The sequence below is a fragment of the Panthera pardus genome, unplaced genomic scaffold (genome assembly GCF_024362965.1).
Source record: "Panthera pardus isolate Hobbes unplaced genomic scaffold, ASM2436296v1 HiC_scaffold_24, whole genome shotgun sequence".
In the NCBI taxonomy this organism is placed as follows: Eukaryota; Metazoa; Chordata; class Mammalia; order Carnivora; family Felidae; genus Panthera; species Panthera pardus.
The window spans coordinates 65,693,596-65,714,500 of NW_026526810.1; the positions used below are offsets into that span (position 1 = coordinate 65,693,596).

Sequence of the window (20,905 nt, forward strand, 5' to 3'; positions counted from 1 at the left end):
TCCAGCCACTGGCTCAATAGTGGTTTATTTTCTAATGCTAGAAATTGCCCACGGGGATTGGCCTTTTCATCATTCCTGAGACAGACTCTTTTGCTGTTTCTGGATCCTTTTCAGACAAAAGATCTTTATCAGAAAAGAAATTATGACTGATTATGCCAGAAAATATATTTTTGTTATCATCTAGTTTTCATGAAAGGTGGGAAATTAAACTCCCCAAAGATGCTGGCCATTGGACACACTCACAAAACTCCATATCTAATCAAGAGCTGTAGTAAGAGCTTAAAGCCTAAATAATGCAATAAAAACCATAAAAACTTCAGAAAATAGAACCATACAGAATTCAAAAGAGAAATGAAATAATGCTAATAAAAGAAGATAGAGAGCAGGACTGCATTAAAAATGAATTCAAATATTTAGAGGTCTTTTCTATTCAACAAATATTTACAAAGCACCTACTATATTCTGAGCACTATGCTAGATGTGAGGGCGAGGGGAAGGAAGGAAGGAAGTGCAGAGCCTGATGCGGGGCTCGAACCCACAAAGCCATGATGTGAGCCAAAACCGAGTCGGATGCTTAACTGACTGAGCCACCCAGGCATCCCAGAACATGTTGCTTTAGACAATAGTAAGTATTCCCCAATGGAGAGAGTTGTCAGACTTCAAAATGGGAGATTACATCCATCCAAATCCACACGGGTGAAATAAAGCCCATCTCTCTGGGGAAAACTTCCTCTGCTTTGACCTGTTCATTAGTGCACTTCAGCAAAGCCTCTGCCCTGCCATGGGTCTGTTCAGGCTGTATTTAAAAAGCCCAAAACCTATCATATTCCTCAAGAACCAGAGTTCAGAGGCATGTAAGAACTATAATGCCTGTGATAGGGAAGCAGCATAAATGGGTTTTACTGGCAAAAAGGAAAAAGTTCTGTTGATAAATATGTCTCCACTTGAGAGACCACCCAGGAAACTTTCCTCCATTAGGACCAGAATCTTCTTTGAAGTACACAGCTTCAAGGTGTATAGGAAGGTGTGTGGAAGGAAGACCAATAAATTCATATTTGGGAAAGGTTTTAAAGTTGTCATTGTTTCTAGAAGGTAAACTTTGCAAAGTGTTAAAGCAATGTGATTCCTGCATCTTGATTGCATCCGTAACTGCCCTCGAGCTGTTCCTGATGGTGGCAGGAGAATTCACTATACAGCTGACTACATGTTCAGCAATTCCCCAAATAGAATGAAGCTGTTTCATGATAATTAGAAAGAAAGAATCAGAATCAATGAGACCCCTAATTGTGGCCATAGGCAGAACAGACTCAGAACACAGAAAACTTAAGGATTAAAATTAGGCTAAAATTTAGAATGGAATTTTAAATTCTTAGAGCTAGAAAAGGAACTTCTAAGGAATATACATATATATCTAAACCTGTATATGTTCCACAGATGTTAATGGATGTTTTAAGAAAAAAAGATTACTGGATCAAATGGTTGGGAGGTTCTGGATTCTTTACTGCAGGACTTCTCGGAGCCTTTAAAACTAGCTAATATGCCCTGTTAGTATACAGTATACAGCACTTTCCAAACTTATTTGAGCTTAGAATCTTTTTTTGCAGAAAAATTTAGAAAGAGTAGAGTTCTGTGAAATTCTCACCAAGAAGGATTTATCTAAACCACTCTCAAACTTTGAAAGATTTTTTCCCCCTTTGGATGTCAACCCTAACCTTAGAAACATCTGGAGAAAGAGATTCTGAAGCCCCGTACATAACTCCCTCCTGATTCACACAACCTTCAGAGTTAAGCAGTCTTCCCTGTGCGTTTCATGTGAATATTCCTATGGCAATTTTAGCCTCTCTTTTTCTCTGCCCTCAAGAAATAATAAAACTACTTTCTAAAAGAAGGGCCTTGCGCAGGCCTCCATTTCATGATTCAGCCCTACCCTAGGTTTTCCATCCATTGCCAGTGCTCTGAATTCTCTTTCAAGGTTCATTTCCTAATTAATTACTGGCTCATCTTCAGACTCTTCCAATTTTCCTCCTTCACTTTCAGTGTGGGACCCAGAAAGGGTGTTCACCCTCCAGGAAGGCCAGAACAGCTCAAGGCTAACTATGAGGGTAACTATGAAGGTAACTATGAGGGTAAGATCTGTGGGGTTATTACACTGAAAGCTGAGAAATTAGGACTCAGTGACCCAGACTGTTTGCTAGTGTCAGAGAAAGGGTGATCTGGAGGAGTCTGTAGAACAGAGGAGATGTTGCTGCCCCAGGAAGGCTGGGCCTGCCTAGGTTAGAGTTCTTATAAAGCACCCTGCTATTGTGTGTTGTCTGGTAGCTACAATAAGCTGATCTTTGGAGCTGGGACCAGGCTAGCTGTGCAGCCGCGTGAGTATGACCATGCACGTGTCAAGGACCAAAGTAACTGACAACCTGTCTATGAGAAAACAGGCAATGATTTATGGCAAACGGGGAAATATTAAATACTAGTTTCCCATTTCTACAAGCTTTCTTGGTGACTTAAAATGGTCCCATTTCTCATATTAAAGACAGAAATGCCAAGAGGCAGTTGAGTAAATGAAAATCTGAGCAGAATAATTTACAGAAACATAAAAAGATTTCCAGATACTCTGTGCTCTCAAGCGAAGCTGATAATATCAGCACCAGATAATCTGATCATTCAGGAAATTAGCTCCGTGCCCTTGGGGGAAGGAATGACTTAATGGCGAACACAATGCTTGCAGGTAGCTAAATTCCTCCTTTTGGCTAATGACTTACCTTCTCACAGAATCTTCCTCTCTGGAGTTTGGTAGAGTTTTGAACCTCTCCCAGGGTAAAAGTAACCCCGACTCCTATCTGCATGGCAATTATATGATGTGACAGAGCAAGGCATGGAGGCAGGATGGTATGGGGTTCGTAGCAAATTTGAGAAGCTGGCAGATCTGGGGAAAATTCTGGCTCTACCCTCTCTAACTAATAAAGCCTCCTTCCTCAACAGCAAAATGACAATAAGGACATCATAATAATATAAGACAATGTCCAGCCTAAAGCAAATAATTAATAAATGGTAGCTTTTAATAATAATTATTAGCGGGGCGCCTGGGTGGCGCAGTCGGTTAAGCGTCCGACTTCAGCCAGGTCACGATCTCGCGGTCCGTGAGTTCGAGCCCCGCGTCAGGCTCTGGGCTGATGGCTCGGAGCCTGGAGCCTGTTTCCGATTCTGTGTCTCCCTCTCTCTCTGCCCCTCCCCCATTCATGCTGTGTCTCTCTCTGTCCCAAAAATAAATAAAAAACGTTGAAAAAAAAAAATTTAAAAAAAAAAATAATAATAATAATTATTATTATCTAGAAAAGATATCACCATCATCATCAAGGCCTTGCTATAAAAGGCTTACATTATTATAAAGAGAAGGGGGAACAGCTTCCCTGGGATATAGGAAATCTAAGAAACAAAGACTCAGGGAGCCTTTGAGGATGGTACTTTCACAGCCTGGTGGGTTCAGGCAGATTTATGTCAGGAAGGATATTAGAAAGGCCTTAGCTGCAGTGAGGATACAGCATGGATACCAGGCTAATCTTTGGAGCAGGAACCAGACTGAGTGTCCATCCAAGTAAGTAAAGTGGGGCAAGGATCGACATTGACAATTGATTCTTCTTTGCCCAAGATGCTAAGTTAAGCCCAGGTATTTTCTTCTGAAGGATCCCAAATGGTTCTTTCCACCCTTCCCCAGAAAATTCCCCCAACCAGCACTCTGTGCTTGGGAAACATCTTTAGACTGAGACTTTAAGAATCATGAGGCAAATGATAAACAAGTAGTCCTGGACCTTCCACGAGAAGATCCAAGATACTGCTGCCCTGAACAGGGGTTTTGCTCTACTGAATTCTTGGTTTATTGAAATCACAACCTCCAACCCAGGGCACTACAGCAGGATAGGGCAGGAGGAAAAGGGATGAACACACCAAAGTCTCAACCCAAAAGAGCAGAAGATCTAACTCTAAAAAGTGTGATTCTCTTGTCTTCTGTGGGAGATCAGTGCTTCTCCTATTGAAGGAGGAGGTAGATTTAGTGAGTTTCTGTAATGGTGTCACCTGCAGTGTGAATACTGGAGGAAGTGTGGGAAAATTCACATTTGGAAAAGGAACCCAAGTGTCTGTAATATCTGGTGAGTCGTCATCCCATCATTTAGAGTTAGAAGTCATCATTTAGAGTTAGAAGATCTAACTCTAAAAAGTGTGATTCTCTTGTCTTCTCCACGGAAGGAGCCAGTGGGAGATCAGTGCTTCTCCTATTGAAGGAGGAGGTAGATTTAGTGAGTTTCTGTAATGGTGTCACCTGCAGTGTGAATACTGGAGGAAGTGTGGGAAAATTCACATTTGGAAAAGGAACCCAAGTGTCTGTAATATCTGGTGAGTCGTCATCCCAGGTGACACCCATGGGCCAGTGAGTGTCACTATTCCTTTCCTCAGGGGTATCAGTCTTACTATGGTAAGACTAACTGTGGGTGTTACAATGAATTGTCTTCAGAGGCCTGGAGCTGTCTTGGAGCTGGGACCAGGCCACCTGTGTGCCCACATCACTATCAGTTTTCAAAATCTGTGTTTCTCTAGGTCAAACACATTAAAATTTGACTTTAATGGTTCAATGGATATTTTCTAATGCCTTCTGTGTGGACATCACTCTATAAAGTGTTAGATTGAGTGTGAAGAAGTCTAACATAGATGCCTAACCTATTCCCAAATAGGATGAAAACTAGCCAAAGGCACATAACTATTATAAATTTAGCAACCTGAAAACTATTTTAGTATTAACCAATTGATGACGTCAATAGGCACAACAGAGATTCAAAGGAATAAGGTTACGACTGGGAGCCAGCCCAGATGGATACGGTTTTATGCAGTAGAAAGGATTCATTGAGCCTGAAGGACAGGTAAGATCCGTATGGGCAAAGAAAGGAGAGAAGGGGGAATTTCAGGCATAAGGAACAACAAGAAAGAAGGCATGATGTTGGGCATGAACAAGGCACGTGCATTTTGGCCTAAGTAAACACATCTGATAATAAATTCGGATGCAGAGAAAGGCAAATAAGATGTCTTCTTAGACAACAGAGAAAAGGGATTCTAGAGCCTTTGAGAGAAATACAGATAATTAGGGCCAAAGGCCCCCACTAGGAAATCAGGGATCCAACTTAGAAATACAGACTGGATGTGAATGTGAGAGGAGCTGGCTCCTTCCGTGGACAGCTCAAGGCCTAGGGACCTCCCTTCTTCCTTCTTCAGTGGGCTCTAAGAGGTGGGTTACCCCATCCCTCAGAGGAGGGGAAGCCCAAGGGTTTCTGTAATGGAGATATTAGGGGTGGCATGAAGGTGTTGCCTCCCAGCTGAAATTTGGCAAAGGAACCAGAATTTTCATAACTCTGGGTAAGTCTGCCCAGGCTCACTGCTTCCATGCTCACCAGAGGCTCAGTGGGACCTGGAGTCAGGGTTGCTAACTCACACTTCCGAGTTCCTGATACCTAACTACGAAGCACAGATTTAGTGGTAAGGAAGCTTTCGATCATTATGTGCCCCTCTGCCTCCAAAGCACTGAGCATCTGGGCATGGGTTTCTGTGGTCAGTTTTGAATTAAAATGAAAGTTTAGGATCCAGAATAGTTGAACTTCCACATTGAAAAATTGATGGTCTTGCTAAGGCCAACTGCTGAGATGTCATCGGTGGTAGGATATGTTTTGCTAAGGTGCAACAGAATGCCTCTCCTCCCAGGGCTCTGGCAGATGGACCCCTAAAGACCTCCAGATTAAAAGTGACTCATTTCTTGTCTTCAGACAAAAAGAGCTGGACAGGAGAAACAACAGCAAAAATGCAGATAGAGAAGCCCAAAGTGTATCAATTGATGACAACTAGACTTGAGAGAGGCCAAAATCACCTCAATTCTTCTGACTTCATTGATTGCTATTTCATTTTGATCTCTCACTAGCAAAGTTGAGCAAAAATTGGCCTGCCCCTGATGGAGTCATCTCCCACAACAGACTTAGAGATTGTTTTTAAGACCCACACTCAGCCCTTAGTGCCCTTCCTCAAAATCTCATGTTCTGTGGCATAGCTCTCTCCAGACCAACACTGTCCAATATAAATTTCTGTGACAATGGAAATGTTCTATCAACCTGTACTGTCTAATATGGTAGCCACCAGCCACATGTAGCTACTAAGCTCTTAAAATGAAGTCTTAATTTTTATTTGTTTTAATTTATTTATTTTTTAATTTACGTCCAAGTTAGTTAGCATATAGTGCTATAATGATTTTAGGAGTAGATTCCAGTGATTCATCCCCTATGTATGACACCCAGTGCTCATCCCAACAGTGTCCTCCCTGATGCCCCTTACCCATTTATCCCATCTCCCCACCCACAACCCTCCAGCAACCCTGTTTGTTCTCTGTATTTAAGAGTCTTTTATATTTTGTCCCCCTCCCTGTTTTTATATTATTTTGCTTCCTTTCCCTTATGTTCATCTGTTTAGTATCTTAAATTCCTCATATGAGTGAAGTCATATGATATTTGTCTTTCTCTGACTAATTTTGCTTAACATGATACCCTCCAGTTCCATCCACATAGTTGCAAATGGCAAGATTTCATTCTTTTTGATTGCCAAGTAATACTCCATTGTTAATGTGTGTGTGTGTGTATGTGTATGTGTGTATATATATATATGTATATATATATATATGCTTATATATACATATATGTATGTGTATATATGTGTGTGTGTGTGTATATATATATGTATGTATACACACACACACACACACACACACACACACACACATACACACACACCCCACATCTTCTTTATCCATTCATCCATTGATGGACATTTGGGCTCTTTCCATACTTTGGCTATTGTCGATAGCGCTGCTATAAACATTGGGGTGCATGTGCCCCTTTGAAACAGCATATCTGTATCCCTTGAATAAATACCTAGTAGTGCAATTGCTAGGTCGTAGGGTAGTTCCATTTTTAATTTTTTGAGGAACCTCCATACTGTTTTCCAGAGTGGCTGCACCAGTCTGCATTCCCACCAGCAGTGCAAAAGAGATCCTCCTACTCCACATCCTTGCCAACAACTGTTATTGCCTGAGTTGGTAATGTTAGCCATTCTGACAGTGTAAGGCGGTATCTCCTTGTGGTTTTGATTTGTATTTCCCTGATGATGAGTGATGTTGAGCATTTTTTCATGTGTCAATTGGCCATCTGGATGTATGAAGTGTCTATTCCTGTCTTTTGCCCATTTCTTCACTGGATTGTTTTTTGGGTGTTGAGTTTGATAAGTTCTTTAGAGATTTTGGATACTAACCCTTTATCTGATATGTAGTTTGCAAATATCTTCTCCCATTCCATCGGTTGCCTTTTAGTTTTGCTGATTGTTTCCGTCACTGTGCAGAAAATTTTTATTTTGATGAGGTCCCAATAGTTCATTTTTGCTTATGTTTCCCTTGCCTCTGGAGACATGTTGAGTAAGAAGTTACTCCGGCCAAGGTCAAAGAGGTTTTTGCCTGCTTTCTCCTCAAGAATTTTGATGGCTTCCCATCTTACACTGAGGTCTTTCATCCATTTTGAGTTTATTTTTGTGTATGGTGTAAGAAAGTGGTCCAGGTTCATTCTTCTGCATGTTGCTGTCCAGTTTTCCCAGCACCATTTGCTAAAGAGACTGTCTTTGTTCCATTGGATATTCTTTCCTGCTTTGTCAAAGATTAATTGGCCGTACATTTGTGAGTCCATTTCTGGGTTCTCAATTCTGTTCCATTGATCTGAGTGTCTGCTTTTATGCCAGTATCATACTGTCTTGATGATTACAGCTTTGTAATACATCTTGAAGTCTGCCTCCTGCTTTGGTTTTCTTTTTCAAGATTGCTTTGGCTATTCGGGGTCTCTTCTGGTTCCATACAAATTTTAGGATTATTTGTTCCAGCTCTGTAAAGAATGCAGGCATTATTTTGATAGGGATTACAGGGAATATGTAGATTGCTTAGGGTGGTATTGACATTTTAACAATATTTGTTCTTCCAACCCATGAGCATGGAATATTTTTCCACTTTTTTATGTCTTCTTCAATTTCTTTCATAAACTTTCTATAGTTTTCAGTTGATAAATTTTTTACTTCTTTGGTTAGGTTTATTCCTCGGTATTTTATGGTTTTTGGTGCAATGGTAAATGGGATCGATTCCTTGATTTCTCTTTCTGTTGCTTCATTATTGGTGTATAGGAATGCAACTGATTTCTGTGCATTGATTTCATATCCTGCAACTTTGCTGAATTCATGGATCAGTTCTAAGCAGTTTTTTGGTGGGATCTTTTGGGTTTTCCATATAGAGTACATGTTGTCTGCAAAGAGTGAAAGTTTGACTTCCTTCTTGCCAATTTAGATGTCTTTTATTCCTTTGTGTTATCTGATTGCTGAGGCTAGGACTTCCAACACTATGTTAAATAACAGTGGCGAGAGTGGACATCCCTGTTGTGTTCCTGAGCTTAGGGGGAAAGCTCTCAGTTTTTCCCCATTGTGGATGATATTAGCGTTGGGTCTTTCATATATGGCTTTTATGATCTTGAAGTATGATCCTTCTATCCCTAGTTTCTTGAGGGTTTTTATCAAGAAAGGATGCTGTATTTTGTCAAATGCTTTCTCTGCATCTATTGAGAGGATCATGTCCTTTCTTTTATTGATGCGATGTATCACATTGATTGTTTTGCAGATATTGAACCAGCCCTGCATCCCAGGTATAAATCCCACTTGGTCATGGTGAATAATTCTTTTAATGTATTGTTGGATCTGGGTTGGATAGTATCTTGTTGAGGACTTTTGTGTCCATGTTCATTAGGGAAATTGGTCTGTAGTTCTGCTTTTTAGTGGGGTCTTTGTCTGGTTTTGGAATGAATTTTAATTTTTAATTGAATGTTCATTTTATTTAATTTTGGTTAGCTTTAATTTAAATAGCCACATGTAGCTAAAGACTATCATATTGGACAGTGTGGTCTAGACCTTCTCTAGTCTGACGCTGACTGGCTCTAGGACTTGAGTGAGTGTTTAACCAGGACTCAAAGTTGGACATCTGGCCCCCACTGCAATCCCTTTTCCCCTCTAAGCTCAAACTGCATCTAGTGGCACCTTATCTTCTGCCTTCTCCTCAAAGCCACATTCTCTCAGCACCTCCACACCCTTCCACATCCCCCTCCCCAGTCCCACCCATGACTCCCATTGATGATTAAAAAATCCATTGGGGTGTGTTGTGGTGCATAATGGCTTCTGGTCTCTCCTCTCCCTGCAAGATTTATGCCTTAGGGCCTTAACCCACAGTGATGGCAGACTCCCTGGATATGTGGACACTGGAGGGGAAAAGGCAGAATCCCTCAGGGCCAGAGCTTTGGACATCCCTCACACGTGACCAGGGACCCACCCTTGTTCTGCTGTTTCAGGGACGGCCCCACACCCTTGGGATGCCTTGACTAAGCAACCCAAAGCCATGCCAAGGGCTGATTCCCCTGGTTTCAGGTCCAGCCGGAAGTCTGCATTGCCAAGGCCACCCTGGCTGGCCTCACACATGGGGTGCACTCCTGGTCTGAGAAACCTTGCATGCATGATGAGGAGCTGTGGGAGCAGAGAACCACAGGGGCAGGAAGCTCTAGTCCCAGTGCTGCTCTAAACTCTCTGGGTGGCCCCAGCGTGTTAACCCTCCCAGCAAACCTCTGCTTCCTCCTCTAAAGGCAGGAGGTCTGAAAGAATAAACAATGAGAGTTACATTAAAAACACAAAATCCTCCAGAAATACTGAAGAATGATTCTCAGCACTAAGGAAAAGCCTCCAACAGCCCCTGCTTCATGGGGGGGTGAAGAGTAGAAACTGTGTATAACTCGGTAGCACGTTATGATGGCAACGTCCTAGTGGTATCAATAGCTGCAATCACTAACATTTATTCAGTGCCTTACAGTTTATTAAATATAATTCTATAAGGAGAAACTCCCCCTTTGTTTCTCAGAATAGCCTGGTTAGGAAGGTGGAAGAGGCAATATCTCCATTTTACAGATGAACTTCCTGACATTTAAGGAGCCGATGTGACTTGCACAGGGCCTTGTATCTAGTGAATGGTAAAACCAGGTCTGGGATGCAGGTTTATTGTCCAAAACTTTTATCAGTGAGAAGTCTTCTGGTGATGTGACCCTCCTTCCAACTTAATGGCAGCCAATAATAAACCTCAGATTCTTGTCAATACCCAGTCTCAGTTGGGGGAGACCACCCCAGATTCTAAGGCATACGGTTTGCTTTGCTAGGCCTTTTTTCTAGGCTTGTTTTGTCCTGCCAGAGCTATATTGTTGCTTGGTAGGCCCCTTGTGCTTTTGAAGAAGTTCCTATTAACTAAAAGAATGAGCAATACCATTAAGTAGCCAGCCCTATGTTTCTCGTTTCCTTGAATGGCCGGCAAGGCCAGGCAGCAAGCCTTCACTGAGAGTCTGGCCGCTTGGTCAGGACTCATGGTTTATACCTGTCCCTGACTCCCAGGCTCTTTGGAGCAACTGGTTTCTGGAATGTTCTTTCCCATCAAAGCCTGAGAATGTGACTTGTCAGTCCCACAGAGCCCTGCTCTTGCCCATCACTGGCATCTGGACTCAGGCCTGGGTTCGGGCAGGAGGCAAACGGACATCTCCTAACCTGGGTTCTTTTGGCCCACAGCTATTCAGAACCCTGACCCTGCCGTGTACCAGCTGAAAAGCCCTGAATCCAGTAACATCTCTGTCTGCCTGTTCACTGATTTTGATTCGGAAGTCAATGTGGAACCATCCACAGAGTCCAACATGACTAGATTGAAAAGTACTTCACTGGACATGAAGACTATGGATTCCAAGAGCAATGGGGCCCTGGCCTGGAGCAACAGCTTTGATTTGGGATGCAACAGTACCTTCAACTACACCTTCCACTCCAGCTCAGGTGAGTCAGCCTTGGTGCCTGTGCAAGCTGAGTCTCTTCACTTTGAGAGGCCTGGTTATTCCCGGAGTTCAAGTGGAGGGCATCTAAAAGCTGCTCTGACTGGTGGTCTCAGCCTCATCGATGGTCAGCAAAGCCCTACCCTCTTGTCACTGAGCACCAGCGAGGTCCATCCTGGCAGGTCGCAGGCTGTTGCAGGCAAAGAGCAGATGGGGAGAAGGTGGCAGGAAGGGCACTGGCTTCTCACCTGCCCTGAGTTCCTGCCTCCTTGCCTCTGCTCGGGCTGTTTGCCCCTGTTGCTGCTCTTCAGGCTCCAGTCCAATGCCTTTCTCCAAGATACCACCCCTTGTTTCTGTCTCTCTGCCAAAGGTCAAACCTCACCCAGTCATTTATTCATTCAACATTGATTGTGCCTGTACAATATGCCAGGTGCTGGAATGGAGGAGTAAATAAGTCAGATGAGGGGTGTGCCATGAGGAAGCTCCATTTTAGTTGGGAGAGACCATCCATCAGCAAGCAGAAATCTAGACAGCTTCAGATTGTAATATGTGCTTTAACTTGGGAGTTGAGGAAACAGCCAACTTTGGAACAAAAAGTCAGGAAAGGGCTCTCTAGAGAAATGCCCTGTGAGATGATATTTAAAGGATAAGAAAAGACCAGCCATTCCAAGGGCAAAGGAAGGATCCTATGCAGGCCTGAGGCAGGTGCACGGTGAGAAAAGGGGGAGAGCAGCAGGAAATGAGATGGAGGAAGTAGGGAAGGGTCACAACACAGGGCCTCCTAGGTCATGAGAGAACAGCCACCACTCTAAGTACAATGAGAAGCTATCGATTGGTTTTAAGCAGGAGAATGACATCCAATTTACTTTTTTTAAAAGAACACTCTGACTGCTGAGTGGAAAATGGATTGTAGGAACCAAGAGTGGAAGCAGAAAGGAGGCTATTGCAGCAGAGAGATGATGGAGGCCCAGACAGGGAGGCAGCAGGGGAAATGAGTGGCCAACACTATCTCAGATTTAAAGTTAGACCCAAGGAGGGGTGAGAAAGAAAGAGGAGATCAAGGAAGGCAGTTAGATTGTATGCCCAAGCAGTTGAGTCAGTGACAGAGCCATTTACTGAGATGGTGACAACAAAGGAACAAATTTAGAGTGCAGGGATCCAAACTTTGTGGGACACATGAAAACATCCACACTCCTTATAGCACTTGTCACTGTGTATGTCTTACTGCCTCTTTTCAGACACCAGACTGGAACTTACCCAAGGGCAGGGTCTGTGTCTGATGGCTCCTGTGGCCTTGTGTGTCATGTAATGTGTACTTTGCACGACCAGTGTTTGTTACGTGAATGGAGTGGTACCCGGAAGCTACGGTGTTGATCCCACCAATGCCAGGGGCTCTCCTAGCAGGTGCCCATATGCAACAAGTTCCCTCCAGACATTTCCATGAGAGAATGTGGAAAGCCTATAGACAGACATTCATCTGCCCAAATCCATGGTCTGGGGTGGGAAAGTCAGCACACTCAACTCTAAGAAAATTTCTTTGTTTCTCCTTTTAGAATTTCCCTGTGATGCCAATGTGGTAGAGAAAGGCTTTGAAACAGGTAAGAGAGGGGTCTGTCATGGCTTGAAATGCATCCATAATCACCCTGACTAGATAGGAGAGTTGGGAAGGAATATGTGGATCTAGAATGAAGGTAGGAGGAACAGGAACATTCTGGAATGCCCAGGCTCCTCTCACCATCTCTAATGTTCTTTTCCCCTCTAAGTACTTTCAGTATTACTAGACCCATGACTCACTCCTAGGCCTCTGGATTCCTTTCCCTTGCTCCACTGTCAGGAGAACCAAAGAGTTTCTCGGTGGCCCACCTATGATATTTCCCACTGGCTTACACAAAGGCCTGAACTAACCAGGTCACCCTAAGGACATTTTCTCTCTGTCTGCCTCCTTTCGAGAAAAGCAGCAGAACTCACACAGCAGTAGTCTTATCTCTCAGGATCCTCACCTCTCCTCACCACCTACCCTGGACCCATCCATTTCCATCTGAGCCGTTTTCATTGAATGGTCCCTCTTGGGGTCCAGACACCAGCTTCTCACTCAGGGGCCCAGATCCAAGGGATTACAGTGAGTTCTGAGCACCACCCCATCCCCACTCCTGAAGGATGCAGAAATAAAATAAACACTGAGCGCAGTTGGTGTTTTCCTTTTGAAAGGGAACCCTCTTAAGCCTGGAGGAATGTACAAATATGCTTAGGAGGGGATATGTACCCAAGTTCAAAGGGAGAGGTGGGCTAGGAGCTGAGGCTTTGGGGGAAATCGTGGGTAGGTCATAGGGGCTGTGTAGACACATCGGATGTACATGCTAATAATCTCTTGGTTTTGCAGATATGAACCTAAATTTCTACAACCTGCTAGTGATCGTGCTCCGCATCACCTTCCTGAAGGTGGTTGGCTTTAACCTGCTCATGACGCTGCGGCTGTGGTCCAGCTGAGGTGAGCAGGGATCTCCTGTGGGAATGCGGGCCGTGAGGGTCTTAGGGTGGGTCCCCAAGGTCAGAAAGCAAACCTCCCCCCAGGGTCTTGCTTTTAGGTCCTAAGGCTGGGCACACCGAACTCTTCTACTTTTTCCTGTTAGGGGTCCCTGTTGTTAATCACAATGGCCTGGATCACTGGTATAACACAGTACACTCCTCAGGTGACAACAGTTACCTCAGTTGAGCCTTGTCTCTCCCATGAATCACGAAGAATGGCTGTTATTGTCCTCACTTTGGAAGGAAGAAGTTGAGGCCAAGCAACATCAAGGGCCACCCACTAATTAGAGTCAAAGAATAAGAGAATCTCAGAACCCAGGCTCATTCGTACCCGTGCCTTCCACTGTCCCCATTTCACTGCAAAACCTAGAGGGGTCCACAATTCCTTTCCTCATCTCCTCCACCCCCAATATGGTGGGAAGATATTATATTCCTAATACACCCTAATCCTGGCTAGCGTCTCCATACCCTTCTCTCCCAGTATCCCTGGTCATCCTACTGACAAGTGCATCCTGTTCCACCACCAGCAAAAAGAACTCCAGAGTCCATTAGAACTCTGCACATAGAAGCATCTCCATCACATCCCTAACTGTCTTGAGTCTGTCTCCTCGGTACCTACCCTGACTTCTGCTCTTCCCTATCCCAGGTCGCCAAGAATGTGAGAGCCCAGCGCTCCCCTGCTCCTCCCACACCTTCTCCCCCTCTTCAAGAAGAGAGGCACACTCTCTGCCCCCATGGAGAAGAAGGTTCCCTCCACCTCTCTGGTCCCACTGGCAACGCCACTGACCGGACCCTAGCAGATATTTGTGATCAAGATGCTGAAGAGCTGCCAAACACCGCTGCCACCAGTCTGTCCCCTCATCGCTGCTTGTCACTGCCTGACACTCCCGGCAAAGGAGCTGCTGCTGTGGCCTCACCTGGCTGGGGAGAAACTCCCCGACCTTCCCCTGAGACTGCCCATATGTCCCCTGGATGAGGGATCCCCAGTGGGTCCTCTCAGGCTCTAGCTCCTGGAGAATGTTGTGAGGAGTTTATATATTTTAAATTATGTTCATAAAGGAATAACACATCACACTTGTCCCCAAGATGTGAGGAAAATTATTATCTAGGCCCTGCTGTGCTGTGTATCTGAGCCACATTGTATATTCTGCTACCCATGACTTCATTAAAGGCGATTGAAAGAGCAGAGACTGTGTTTCTGTTTGACTGGGTTTGGTCAGGGTCGCTTTCGGCTTGCTCTTGATCACTGGCTCGGCAGAAAGAAACCAAGGCGTTCGTCCTAATGTCATTCAGAAAGCCTAACTCAACAAGTTGCTTAAGTCAACCTCTTCCTGGAACAACCTCTTAAAAATTCCACTTAGAAGGCTGTGCTGGGGGCCAGGCAAACCCACTTAAAAGTTTAGGTCCCTGCTCTTCCGTTTTCAGGCCACACCACTAGGCCACCCATAGCAGGAGGCCCGCATCCATGACTGGTAATGACTGGCAGTTGAAATTTGGCAGACGGGGACCACACAGCAAGTATCCCCAAAATGCCACCCACTGTCTCCTGCCTTCCGGGAACATTTCCTTTGCCTTTCCTTTCAGACTCGATTCCCACTGAAACGGTGCATTGCCCCCACAAATTCATGGCTTGGGACCACCCACCACTTGAATGCCTGGGTCCCAACCCAATGCCTCAACTTTGGGGTGCCCAGTCTAAGAGGAAAGGGGTGAAGATTAGCCAGACTTTCTATCCCCCCCCCCAACCCCGGATGTTAGAAATGGGTCCTCTCCCCTCAAGCCCAGGGACTCTGCCAAGGAGAGTGGATGTCTCAAGCTCTCACCTATAGGACAGAAGGTAGGGCTCCCTGGGGCCCCTGGGATTCTTCTGAGCCTTCTGCTACCTGAGTGCCTTTCCTGGGGTCATGGACACTTATGGGAACATCCCTCAGAGATTCAGCCATCCTCCTCACAATTACTGATGTCAAGCCCAGTGCTTACCAATTCCCAGGGGTAAGAAAGGGACCTATCCCCAGACACCTCTATGGTTCACCCATGTGTCTCTGGCCACACCAACCATTAATATACAAATCCTTCCAAGCTACAATTCAGGCCTGCTTCTTATCACAGGGATAGAGCCACCACTTCAAGAAGTGATTTAGGCATGTCCCTCTCCTCCATGAGCCCCAGGATCACCACCTATAAAATGTCATTTAGGACTAGAAGGCTGCCTGGAAGGAAGATCCATGGAAGCTCCATGCATCTCTGATTCTGTGGCCTCCATTCAGAACTAAGAACCATTGCCCATCTCCTGGCTAGCTTTACTGAGGGTAGTCACAGAATCCTCAGTTCTCTCGGAACCCCCTCATCTGCAGCCTGAATACAAGTCCCTTTAAAGATCATTGGAGGGAACATCGGCCGAGGAAATCTCATCCTGGCGGATCACTGTCACACATAGGACAGAGGCCACTTTGCCAAAAGTGAGATTCTGCCACCTGTGGGGAACTGAAAACTGCCTCCCCATGAATCTGACACGATGCCAGAGATCCCACCATTGGGAATTTCTTTTAATTAAAGGATTCTCCTCTCCATATTAAATGCAAATGCCCCTGGGAGGGTTAACAGAGCAAGACTTTATCAACCGTTAAAAACCTAAGGCAAATTCGTTTATTTTTTTTTCTCCCCTAAAGTAGTAATTTACTTTGGTCTGTATGCAAAAGACCCAGGCACAGGATGTGTGGGTGGCTGGAGAAGCAGCTCTGCTCCTGAGAGTTGGCGGCAAAGATGCTGAGGCTAAAGGAGACACAGGGGCTTCAGGGCAGGGGACCGGACAGAGAGACCCCTCCAAGAACCTGGGAGGAAGCCCAGAGTGAAGGAGGCCAAGGGAGCTTGTGGAGTCATGCCAGCCCTGGGCCCTCATCTGTCAGGGCTCTGAAGTCATGGACCCCTAAGGCCACCCAAGGACCTATGAGGTGATGGGCAGTGGCTGGGGATCCACTGAGACCCACAGAGAGAGCAGGGGCTCCTGGTTCCAGGCCCAGCCCAAGCCAAGGGTGACAACACCTCGGGCAGGTAGGAAGCCATCTGGAAAGCAGAGACATTTCTATCCCAAACCAGCGCTCCTCGATCCCAACAAGAACCCTCCCTCAAGTCTAAGGTGGTTACACCTAAAGCCACCTAGAGCCAAGTCAGGGGGCAGACCAGGAGCAAGCGGGTGTGCTGAGGGGGTGGTGCAGAGACTGTGCTCATCTTTATTCACTCAGCCCTCATGTCTGGCTGCAGGGCCCATCAAGGGTGTCAGAGGGAATTAAAGTAGGCTTATGAGATGGCCCAGATACAGGGTTCCTGTGCCCCCTGGGAGGGTCAGTGCTGGGCCTAGGGTCACTGCAGCAGAGCCCCTCAGTGCAGTAAAGGACCAGGTGTTGCTCAGCCTGGAAGGAAGAGGCTGCCGAGGAAACCTAGAGACACAGTCATTACATCTATAGCAAGGCCCAGCCCTGAAGAGCCCCAGGCCCCATGAACAGGGACCAGCCTCAAGGAGAGGAGGCCACTGTTCATCCCACTAGGGAATATGTCACCAAGGCCAGTTGTGGAACGGATTCGTCTGGACAGACACCCTCCTGCCCCGAAGGCAGAAGAATGAACCAAATGACTTCTCAACCCCAGGCCTAAGATCCTAGAGAATTCTCTGACCCAGAGACCTACCCCTGAGTGTAAAACTGGAATCACTATCCTGTCAGGAGAAGGGCAGGCTACACAAGCATGTGCTTCAGGAACACCTTGAAGTGGGGTCTTCAACTCCAACAGAGGGACCCTCTGCCATGACCCACTGGCTGCTGGAGAAGCAGCCAACTGAGTCTTCAAGGATTATTCATCTTCTTGCTTTACCCATTAAAATCCAACCCCTCTGGGTCACCTGGGAAGCCTTAACAGGTATCACCTTAGTTATCAGGTAACATCTTGGCAAGAAAGTCCACTCAACTATGCACTCCTCAGGATGGGAAGTGTATCTTGTTCATCTGTGTGTCCGCAACACCTAGCACGGTTTCTGTCACACAAGAGACCCTTAACATACACATAACTAGCAAATGGACAAATACATAATTAGTGCCGTTTGGCATTGGGAGGGAAACCAAGTTGGTGGGGGAGGTGAGAGGAGCATAAGAGAAAGGGAAATGGAGATTAATAGAGGAGTTGGCCAGGTGAGCCACTATTTCACAGTTTTGCCAAGAGCTGAGAGTAACCTGTCAAGAACTATCAGGAAAAGCAAAACCTGAGTGATGGTCCATTGGCCAGTGAAGCCCCCAAGCAGGCAATCATCCAATAGTCTGGAGGGTGTTACTCTGGGAGAACACACAGGGAGCAGGGTAGGCAGAACCCCCGACACAGCCCAACCATTGTAAGGTCTGGGCCAGAAGGTCACATGACTGTTCCACCTCACTTTCCCCACGTGGCCTATCTTAAAACCACTTCTCCAGTCTACCTCCCTGGAGCAATGTGTGGGACAAAGGGCTCCTGACTGAGGACAGACCTGAAGGGAGTAAGCCAGGTAGGGACCCCGTGCTGTCATTCTGTTAATAAGTGCGCTGACTGGTGAGAAGCCTGCAGGACCACCTGAGCCCTGCCTTTGTATAAGGCCACCTGGTTTCCAGACCTCATTTCACCCAGGCACACACATGTATAAGGTTTCCTCTGAGGATCACGCCGGAGAGCTATATTTTGAAATTAATAAACAGGTCAGACACTGAGTCAGTAGCCAGAAGTAGGACAGGAAGTGGAAAAAGTCTCCCACTTCCCTGCAGGTGTTTGGGGACTCAGGGCCTCCCCTCCCCATTTCCATGACGTCATGGTTGCCGAGAGGGCAAATGGGGCACCCTTTGAAGCTCTCCCACAAAAGCCACATCCTCTGCAAACAGGAGTTAAAAATACTGAGTGTGAGATAGCATCGCCCCAGGCCACGTGCCGAGGCCAGGCGGGCTGGGCCGTTATACCGCCACCAACCGCAGGTGCGACAGGAGGACGGAGAGCTGGGAGGGGCGCGGAGCCGGGAGGGGACGGGACGGGGCGGGGGGAGGGCTGCTGGCGCGCAGCAGGCCGGGGAGGTGCTGCACACCCCGTTGCAGAGAAGCCTCCCCCGCCCGCCTCTGCCCCTCCTCTGAACCAAGCACTAAGATCAAACCTTGACCACACCTGATTAAACATTTGCTTAATACAGGGCCGGCCCTCAAGGCTTACGTCCAGCCCACCCTCCCTGGAGCCACATCTGGCCCCACACACAGCTGGAGCTGGCTGGTTCTCGGAAGAAGACCTTTACTCCAGGCCGAGGCTGAAGTGCTGGGTGATGGCCCTGACGGACGTCTGCCTCTCGGAGGCCAACAGCCCAGGATGCAGGAGACCAATAGGCAAGGAGCCTCAGAACTAAGACCAGAAACCGAGACGCAACGCAGGGCTTGGACGTCCCGCTCGGTGGTAGTGTCCCCCGCCGCCCACCTGGGGGCAGCAGCGCTCCACCAAAAAAGGCCTCTTTCCCTTAGTCTGCTTATTCTGAGGAAGGGAAGCCCCCCAAAACTTAGGAAAACCTCCTTCAGAAGAAAATAAAAGGGCAGGTGACTTTCATTCCGTGAACGGAGCCCCTGATCATTGCCAGTCGCTGCACGGGGCTCCAGAGCTTTTGTGATCCTATCACCTCCCCGTAGAGGGAAGTGGGTCCCGGGTCAGGCCCCGCAAGCGGCAGGGGGCACTACCTGCCCAGGATCATCAGGCTCGCTCACTCACGCTCAGGCAGAGCGCTAAAGGGGAGCCTAGGGGGAGGAGCTAAGGGGAGCCTTAGGAGATTCAGAACTGGCGTTAGGGTCCACCTTCACCCTGGCCTGGTGCCGGGATCAGCAAATGCCCAGAGCCTCAGTTTCCCAGTGAGATCAGTGCTCTCTCACAGGGTAGTTTAAGAACCAACGCCTTCTTTCACATTGCTTTCCTGCCACGTGCCGGACCCTGTGCCAGGCTCTGGGCGTTGTCTCTGTACAACTGCATGACTCCACACAGATGAAGTCCAAGAATGGGCAAAAACAATCACCAGTGATAGAAATGAGAACAGTGGATGCCTCTGAGGTAGAAGGATTGACTGGGAAAGGCCATGAGGGAAGTTTCTGGGTGGTGAAAACTATCAGTATCTTGATCTGGGTGATGGTTACATGGATGTGTACATCTGTCAAAATGTGTCAAAATCTACACCTCGGACTTGTGCATTTTTGTGTATATTAATTAAATTTCAATAAAGCACCCTTCCTATTAAATGCAAACACAGTTTCTGTCCTCAAGGAGCTAACAGTCCAGTGACTATGTAAGCATGAAAGAGATGTGTCAATTTCTGTACTTTCATGATGGAGGTTTCCGTTACATTTTGGGGACGAGTCCTGGGCAGGAGTCAGGAGAACCGATTATCTGTAAGCTTCACAGCCTCACTAGTCTTCAACTTTTGAGTCCCAATTTTTCACCAGTCATGTGGATAAAATATAAAGTAGCCCACCTACTTCTCAATGCTGTCGGTAAGGGTGCACAAGCTTAGTAAACACACATGCATATACAGTAAAACCTTGGATGGAGAGTAACTTGTTCTGCGAGTGTTCTGCAAGATGAGCAAACAATTCTAATAAATTTTAACTTCATAAACGAGCGATATCTTGCAATGAGTAGTATGTGACGCCGAACGTCACACGATCACAACTAAGCCAATGTTCTTGAAATTCACTTTGATATACGAGTGCTTTGGATTAGAAGCATGTTTCTGGAACTAATTATGCTCACAAAGCAAGATTTTACTGCATAAGGAAATACCTGGGAGGAAGGACCATGGCCCCGCATGCTGATTGCCAGGCTGGCCCACCACGCTGACCAACAACAGCCCCTGGCGAGCTCCAGGCTCCCAGGTCCCACTAGCATGTGCTGTTTCCCATAGCAGATGACCACCTCTCACTTCACCATGGCCGTGGGAGCTTCTAACTATACCAGCATGCACGTCTTGCTCCCTCCATGGCTTCCAGCTTCCAGGAAGAACCTGGATGGAAAGAACCTCCTGATGGAGAACCTGCCAGAAACACTGGCAAGGCTGTGGCCCCATTTCTAACAAAAGCCACTACTCCTGGCCCCAGAGCACTCCAGGCCTCCCTGATCCCCTACCCTGAACACTTCTGGTTCTTATCTCCCCTCTCACCCTCCGGGGCCTCTGTGCCCCCAGAAAGGTCCCTGGGAGCCCCACAGGACACAAGATCTGAAAGCATAAGGCAGACTTCTCCAGCACCCTCCAGGGGACACCTTCTCGGGGCAGCCATCTTGCAGGCCAGAACACCCTTAATGGCTCCAGGGGGCTTTCACCACCTTTGGGAAGAGCCCAGTCTTCCTCTTTGCTCTTGAAATGGGAGCACATTCCCATTCCAGGTGTAGGGTCCACA

General features: G+C 46.6%; 1 gene segment (V, D, J or C); it reads left to right on the forward strand.

Moving 5' to 3' along the window:
* Positions 1-14,664, forward strand: part of LOC109255673 (T-cell receptor alpha chain constant-like) — a 45,534-nt gene extending 30,870 nt beyond the window's left edge. Inside the window, 4 exon segments of the C gene segment in view lie at positions 10,702-10,956; positions 12,506-12,550; positions 13,333-13,440; positions 14,125-14,664. Of these exon segments, the coding sequence occupies positions 10,702-10,956; positions 12,506-12,550; positions 13,333-13,439 (407 nt within the window).
* The last annotated feature ends 6,241 nt before the right edge of the window (positions 14,665-20,905 follow it).